This window comes from Silurus aristotelis (genome assembly GCF_946808225.1).
Source record: "Silurus aristotelis genome assembly, chromosome: 2".
In the NCBI taxonomy this organism is placed as follows: domain Eukaryota; kingdom Metazoa; phylum Chordata; class Actinopteri; order Siluriformes; family Siluridae; genus Silurus; species Silurus aristotelis.
The window spans coordinates 570,096-579,925 of record NC_139575.1 but is presented as its reverse complement, the minus strand read 5'-3'; the positions used below and the strand labels follow the sequence as shown (position 1 = coordinate 579,925).

At 43.5% G+C, this 9,830-nt stretch overlaps 1 protein-coding gene across 1 annotated transcript; it reads right to left on the bottom strand.

The window, feature by feature from the left end:
* Window positions 1–3,569: 3,569 nt before the first annotated feature.
* tsfm (Ts translation elongation factor, mitochondrial) lies at window positions 3,570–8,278 on the bottom strand. The gene is made up of 6 exons (XM_083521883.1): window positions 8,128–8,278; window positions 7,572–7,733; window positions 6,344–6,472; window positions 5,872–5,988; window positions 5,713–5,794; window positions 3,570–4,107 (listed from the first exon to the last, which is right to left on the bottom strand). The coding sequence occupies exons 1-6, from the start codon at window positions 8,173–8,175 to the stop codon at window positions 3,701–3,703; spliced, it is 945 nt and encodes a 314-aa protein (XP_083378009.1). The 5' UTR covers window positions 8,176–8,278; the 3' UTR covers window positions 3,570–3,700.
* Between the last annotated feature and the right edge of the window lie 1,552 nt (window positions 8,279–9,830).

Here is a 9,830-nt window from a genome sequence, read left to right as displayed (position 1 = left end):
ACACACAATCACACACACACACACACACACACACACACACAATCATACACACACACATACATAATCACACACACACACAATCATACACACACACATACATAATCACACACACACACATACATAATCACACACACACACACACAATCATACACACACATACATAATCACACACACACACACACACAATCATACACATACATTATCACACACACACTCACACACAATCATACACATACATAATCACACACACACACAATCATACACACACACAATCACACACACACACACACAATCACACACACAATCATACACACACACACACACACACACACACACACACACACACATAATCACACACACACACACAATATCACACACACACACAATATCACACACATAATCACACACACACAATCGCACACACACAATCACACACACACAATCACACACACACACACAATCATACACATACATAATCACACACACACACACACACACACACACACAATCATACACATACATAATCACACACTCACACACAATCATACACATACATAATCACACACACACACACACACACACACACACACACACACACACACACAATCATACACATACATAATCACACACACACACACACACACACACAATCATACACATACATAATCACACACACACACACACAATCACACACATACATAATCACACACACACACATTCACACACAATCATACACATACATAATCACACACTCACATAATCACACACACACAATCATACACACACACACAATCATACACACACACACAATCATACACACACACACACACACACACACACATAATCACACACACACACATAATCACACACACACACATAATCACACACACACACACACAATCACACACACAATCACACACACACAATCACACACACACAATCACACACACACAATCACACACACACAATCACACACACACAATCACACACACACAATCACACACACACACATATACACACACACACACAATCATACACATACATAATCACACACACACACACACAGTCATACACATACATAATCACACACACACACACACAATCATACACATACATAATCACACACACACACACACACAATCATACACACACATACATAATCACACACACACACACACAATCATACACACACATACATAATCACACACACACACACACACAATCATACACACACACACACATAATCACACACATACATAATCACACACACACACACACAATCATACACACACATAATCACACACACACACACAATCATACACACACACACACACACACACACACACACACACACACACATAATCACACACACACACAATCACACACACACACACACAATATCACACACATAATCACACACACACACATATACACACACACACACAATCATACACATACATAATCACACACACACACACACAGTCATACACATACATAATCACACACACACACACACAATCATACACATACATAATCACACACACACACACACACAATCATACACACACATACATAATCACACACACACACACACAATCATACACACACATACATAATCACACACACACACACACACAATCATACACACACACATACATAATCACACACATACATAATCACACACACACACACACTCACACACAATCATACACATACATAATCACACACACACACACAATCATACACACACACACACACACACACACACACACACATAATCACACACACACACAATCACACACACACACACACAATATCACACACATAATCACACACACACAATCACACACACACACACAATCATACACATACATAATCACACACACACACACACACACACACAATCATACACATACATTATCACACACACACAATCATACACATACATAATCACACACTCACACACATACATAATCACACACACACACACACACACACACACACAATCATACACATACATAATCACACACACACACACACACACACACACACACACACACACACACACACACACACACACACACACACACAATCATACACATACATAATCACACACACACACACACACACAATCATACACATACATAATCACACACACACACACACAATCACACACATACATAATCACACACACACACACTCACACACAATCATACACATACATAATCACACACTCACATAATCACACACACACAATCACACACACACACACACACAATCATACACACACACACACAATCATACACACACATACACACACACACACACACATAATCACACACACACACATAATCACACACACACACACACACACACACACACACAATCACACACACACACATATACACACACAATCACACACACACACATATACACACACACACACAATCATACACATACATAATCACACACACACACACACAATCATACACATACATAATCACACACACACACACAATCATACACATACATAATCACACACACACACACACACAATCATACACATACATAATCACACACACACACACAATCATACACACACATACATAATCACACACACACACACACACAATCATACACATACATAATCACACACACACACACAATCATACACATACATAATCACACACACACACACACACACACACAGTCATACACATACAAAAAATTATTTATTCAGCCACCAATGGTACAGGTTCTCCCACTTAAAAAGATGAGGCCTGTAATTTTTAAAGAATTTATTTGCAAATACTGGTGGAAAATAAGTATTTGGTCACCTACAAAAAATCTAGATTTCTGTCTCTCACATACGTGTAAGTTCTTCTTTAAGAGGCTCCTCTGTCCTCCACTTGTTTCCTGTATTAATGGCACCTGTTTGAACTCGTTATCAGTATAAAAGACACCTGTCTACAACCTTAAACAGTCAGACTCCAAACTCCACTATGGTCACGATCAAAGAGCTGTCAAAGGACACCAGAAACAAAACTGTAGACCTGCACCAGGCTGGAAGTCTGAATCTGCAGTAGGTGAGCAGCTTGGTGTAAAGAAATCAACTGTGGGAGCAATTATTAGAAAATGGAAGACCTACAAGACCACTGATAATCTCCCTCAATCTGGGGCTCTACGCAAGATCTCACCCCCGTAGGGTCAAAATGATCAAGAACGGTGAGCAAAAATCTAGGGTTATACATACATATATATATATACATACATCAACACACACACACACACACACACACACACACAATCATACACACACACACAATCATACACACACACACACACAATCATACACATACATAATCACATACACAATCATACACATACATAATCACACACACACACACACAATCCTACACATACATAATCACACACACAATCATACACATACATAATCACACTCACATCCCTAATCATACACATACTCACTAACAAAACTGCTGCGTGAGTCCATTAAAAACATTTACACAAACATCTATGCAAAGGACACATTACACACTGAGAACCAGCAGGGGGAGACAACATCAACAGTTTATTTTTACTGCACAGGGTAACATCACTGCCACCAAACACAGGAGATATTTCATCATCATAAACAGCGTGTGTGTGTGTGTGTAATTTGGTATGAAAAAACAGATGATTAGGAGGCAAGTGCTGCGTGGTGTTCCTGTGTCTCCTCTCCACATTTAAAGCGGATGAAGTCGAGAACCCGTGCATTCTGCAGAGCAAGGAACTGTTCCACTGTGTACTGGGGGTCTAACAGGAAGCTCTGAGGTAAAAGACGTGTCTCTGATTCTCCACAAGACACATCTCCCATATGCCCCAGGCTCAGAGGTGCCTCGCCCACGATGTGCTGCCCCAGCTTCTTACCCAACACCTCCTCCTGCCCCTCAGGCCCACCCTGGAACACCACCAGAGCTCCATAACGTCCCATCGGTACCCTGCTCCGCCCTGACACCGGCCCGTGTACATACGACCCCACATGCCACTCAGCCGGAACCTCTACTGACACCGCCCGTCTCACTGAGATATTCTCCCCCAGACGTCCTGAGAGACAGAGGAGGGGAGAAGGGGGGGGGACCGAGAGACAGAGGAAGAGAGAAGGGGGGGTGGACAGAGAGACAGAGGAAGAAAGAAGGGGGGGGGGCAGAGAGACCAGGGGGGGGCAGAGAGACCGAGGAGGGGAGAAGGGGGGGGGGACAGAGAGACAGAGGAGGGGAAAGAAAAGATTGAAGTTAAATATAAAATGTTATTTAAACTGAAATTTTTGCTCGGTAGGTTGATGACCTTCTGATCAGGAGTCCACATCCCAGCACCACTGAGCTGCACCTCCTGGGCCCCTGAACATGGCCCCTAACCCTCCCCTACTCAGTGTATATGAGATTACTATAATTTACTATGGATAAGAGTCTCGACCAAATATAAAGTGTAATATCAATAGAGATTAAACACCTGCTCTGTGAACTTTAATGTGTGGGCGTGTCTGTTTCTTTATGGGCCAATTACAATTTTTCTAAACATACTGAAAATGCAAAATGATCTGTATAAATCCTCATGTATTTCACTAGTTTCTGTCTCAGTGTGTACAGCAGTCACACACCTCGGTGTGATTATTATTTGAGGCTCACGTGAATAATATCACCAGGATCTCCTTCTTTCACCTTAGAAATATTGCTAAAATTAGAAATATGATGTCGTTTCAGGATGCAGAAAAACTAGTAGATGTTTTTGTAACATCTAGATTAGACTACTGTAACGCTTTACTGTCTGGGTGTTGGAGTAAGTGCAGAAATAAGCTTCAGTTAGTTCAGAATGCAGCAGCAAGAGTCCTCACTAGATCTAGAAAATATGATCACATCAGCCCTGTTTTAATCATCTACACTGCTCCCAATTCCATCTCACACTGATTATAAAATACTACTACTGACGTATAAAGCACTTAACGCTCTCACGCTGCAGTATCTGAGTGAACTTCTGTACCAGGATGATCCTCCACGCCTACTTAGATCAAAAGGTGCAGGCTATTTGTTGGTACCTCAAATAATGAAGACTCCAGCAGGGGGCAGATGTTTCTCTTATAAACCCCACAGTTATGGAACAACCTTCCAACCAGTGTTGGGACTCAGACACAGTCTCTGTGCAGCTGGTGATGTTTCTCATCTACACCCTGGAGATCATGAAATGAGTAGGAACAGGAGCTTTGAGGATTTGGACTGTAGTTAATATCAACAGTCTGCTACACTGACTCAGGACTACAGTTTGCTCTGATCTCCATCACTGCACCTCAACATCTTTTATCTGTAATAAATGGACATTTGGTGTCACCCAGATGAGGATGAGGTTCCCTCTTGAGTCTGGTTTCTTCCTTCTGCATCTCAGGGAGTTTTTCCTTCACCACAGTCTCCACCGACTTGTTCATCAGGAACAAACTTACACTTATAAAGATCTTCATTTTTATCACCACATGATCTGTGTGAAGCTGCTCTGAGACCATGTTCATTGTTAAAAACTCAATACAAATAAACATGAATTAAATTGAAATTGAACTAGTAATTAAGCTCCACCCAGCTTTCAGGGCCACTTATGGGCAGCTCCACCCACCAGTCAGGGCCGCCTTAAAACACCGCTGCACTTCCTGTTTGTGTTTATTACCTATAGCAAGAGCCAGCTGGTCTGCAACAGAACTCCTCTCAGGCACAGTGAGATTACACACATCTTCAGCAGACATCACGCTCTGTAAACACACACACGCAGGATTTATAAGATGTTTTAATGCGCACACATGGAGAACAATGTGGTTCACGTGAGTACCTTCATATATCCACTTATAGTTTTGCTCTGATGATGCTCCAGTGTAGCGAAAGCCACGTCCTGTACCAGCTGCTGAAACGTTTCGTTCCTCGCCACAAAGTCAGTCTCACAGTTCACCTGAACACACACACACACACACACACACACACACACACACAGTTCAGTACAGGACACTAAACAGAGTGTATATGTGGATTGTGTTAATAATCAGTCTGAGAGCATAATCATCTCTCCTGTACTCATCATCTACAAAAGCATGTGCTCTTACTACAAACCAGATCAGGAAGATTGTCTTTATATTAACATGTAGTTCATATCACCCCCCCCCACACACACACACACACACACACACACACACACACAATCTGTTAAATAGGGATAATAATAATCACCAGCTGATTGCTCTGACTATTTGTATTTGTGTGTGTGTGTGTGTGTGTGTGTGTGAGAGAGAAAGAGAGAGAATCTTCACCTCCACCATAACTGCAATTTGCTCCTTCTTCAGCAGAGCGATTAAACCCTCAGAGGTTCTCCGGTTCTCCAGTTTACTCGCTTTACTCCAGCCTTCCTTCTGAGCCTGATCATGGAGCCAGTGTTCTGCCTGAACACACACACACACACACACACCGTGTAAAAGCAGACTTACCAGAGGTTAAAAATTCCACTTCAGAGATCAGTGTTTGTTGCACACGACATTTATTCACAACAATTTCCACTATTTAGAAATACATTACCGTAATATCCGGACTATAAAGCGCACCCTTATATAAGCCACACCCACTGAATTTGACACTACACTGAAACTAATGAACTTTACACAGGCTTTAACGAAAGATACGTTACACATGGTGTAACGGGTGAAATATGTTGTGGCTCCTTTAAGAGCAGAGTGGTATTTTGGGAATAGCCTGCAGCCGCATTTTTCCACTATTACTGCATGTGTGTAAGACCGAGGAATATGTCCTTATTATTTTCTGATGCTCATTTCTAAGTTTGATTTCTGTTGTAACTGGAGTTAGCGAGCTCTCCCTTCACCCAGACTCAACGCGTTACAACGGCTTGTATCTAAACAATAGCCGACCAAGAAAGTCATTGTTCACTGTCTTCCGAGAGTTTATCTTTTGGCATCGTCGTGCGTTTAAAAAAAACTTTTTTTCTCCTGATGCCGTGCAGCTCAGAACACAGGTGAGGTGCGTTTTTTTCGTTTCTGTTCTGCAATTTCATTGGTCTAATGTTATGGGGTTCAGTTTTTTGGCTTGAAGTTTGTGAAACCTAGAAAAACCCATGAAAAATCCATCAATTAGCCGCTTCGTTGTTTAAGCCGCAGGGTTCAAAACATGGGGAAAAAGTAGCGGCTTATAGTCCGAAAAATACGGTAATAACTTGTGAACTTGGGGAGAAGCCCGTGTGCCCCCACAGATACACTAAACCTCTAAACCTCCTGTAGCTTCTTAAAGAGACAGAACTATTAACCCATGAGAGAGAAGCTAATATTCCAGCCCGACTTCTTATTACCCAAAAATACCATCAAGTACAAACACTCCAACCCAAACCACCACAGTGTCCAGCCTGGCTCACACATACCTCACACATCATGGCGATCAAGGCTTTATCCTTTTAAAAAATTTACATCAAAAAACACACACACACACACACACACACACACACACACACACACACACACACACACACACACACACCTGTGTGATGTCATTGCTGAACTTCTCCAGAGCTTTCTTACAGTTGATGAAGGTGTACCCTGTGTTCTTGCGCAGTTTCAGCAGAAGAGCTTTATCAGCGGAGAACATGGAGCATCCATTGTGTACACACTCCACACACACCACACACCCTGCTGACCTCACCTGAACACACACACAATCAGTTCTGAGAGATGGTCGTGTAACCTTCACTGAACTCACATTCTACAGCACTTATTTTAATGTCTTTATCAAATCTTTCTGATCAATAATTAAACCTTATTTATTACATCAAATGTAATTAATATAACATGAAGGTATAAATGTGTGTAATAATAACTAACACACACACACACACACACACACACACACACACACACACACACACACACACACACACACAGGGTTATGAAGTACTGTACACCAGTGAAGTGTACAGTAGGGGTGTGTGTGTGTGTGTGTGTGTGTGTGTGTGTGTGTGTGTGTGTGTGTGTGTGTGTGTGTGTGTGTGTGTGTTGTAGTAGGTGAGGAGATCGGATCAGATCAGTGAGACTCCTACCTTAGAGATGTGAGATCTGAGAGAGGAGAAAACTCTGGAGGCCGCCATGTTGACAGGAAAGACACTGCAGCACGCGCACTACGGCAAGCAGGAAGGACACGACACTTCTACTTCCGCGCGTGTGCGTGCGTGTGTGTGTGTGTGTGTGTGTGTGTGCGTGTGTGTGTGTGTGTGTGTGTGTAAGAGAGAGTCACACTGCCACCTGACGGTCGGGAGAAAAATATTTAGTAGAATACCTTCATCATCTTCCTCACCTCCATCACCCTCCTCCCCTTCATTATCTTCCTCACCTCCATCACCCTCCTCCCCCTCATCATCTTCCTCACCTCCATCACCCTCCTCCCCCTCATCATCTTCCTCACCTCCATCACCCTCCTCCCCTTCATTATCTTCCTCACCTCCATCACCCTCCTCCCCCTCATCATCTTCCTCACCTCCATCACCCTCCTCCCCCTCATCATCTTCCTCACCTCCATCACCCTCCTCCCCTTCATTATCTTCCTCACCTCCATCACCCTCCTCCCCTTCATCATCTTCCTCACCTCCATCACCCTCCTCCCCCTCATCATCTTCCTCACCTCCATCACCCTCCTCCCCTTCATTATCTTCCTCACCTCCATCACCCTCCTCCCCCTCATCATCTTCCTCACCTCCATCACCCTCCTTCCCCTCATCATCTTCCTCACCTTCATCATCCTCCTCACCTCCATCACCCTTCTCCCCTTCATCATCTTCCTCACCTTCCTCACCCTCCTCCCCTTCATCATCTTCCTCACCTTCATCTTCCTCACCTCCATCACCCTCCTCCCCTTTATCATCTTTCTCACCTCCATCACCCTTCTCCCCTTTATCTTCCTCATCTTCATCATCTTCCTCACCTCTCTCACCCTCCTCCCCTTCGTCATCTTCCTCACCTTCATCATCTTCCTCACCTCCATCACCCTCCTCCCCTTCATCATCTTCCTCACCTTTATCATCTTTCTCACCTCCATCACCCTCCTCCCCTTTATCATCTTCCTCACCTACATCACCCTCCTCCCCTTCATCATCTTTCTCACCTCCATCACCCTCCTCCCCTTTATCATCTTCCTCACCTTCATCATCTTCCTCACCTCCATCACCCCCCCCCTTCATCATCTTCCTCCCCTCCATCACCCTCCTCCCCTTTATCATCTTCCTCACCTCCATCACCCTCCTCCCCTTCATCATCTTCCTCACCTCCATCACTCTCCTCCCCTTCATCATCTTCCTCACCTCCATCACCCTCCTCCCCTTTATCATCTTCCTCACCTTCATCATCTTCCTCACCTCCATCACCCTTCTCCCCTTTATCTTCCTCATCTTCCTCACCTCCATCACCCCACTCCATCAACGTGCAGCTTAGCACCTTTATCATCTTCCTCATCTTCCTTCCTTCCACCTTCTTCACTCTTCTCCTCTTCCTTACTTTCAACATCTTTCCCAGCTTCCCCCCCCCCGTCCTCATGGTCTCTTTGCACTTTTAACCTGATGTAACTGCACTTCATTGGTTTTGTACTTGTACTGTGCTCATTGACAATAAAGTCTAATCTGATCTGATCTAAAGACTCTGCCCTCTGAGCATTATATGTGCAGGATCTCATCTGAATGTTTCTTCTATGTGTGGAATTCTAGATGTGTGGATCTGCTGAAGACTCTGAGCATTAAGGAACAGCAGGATCAGG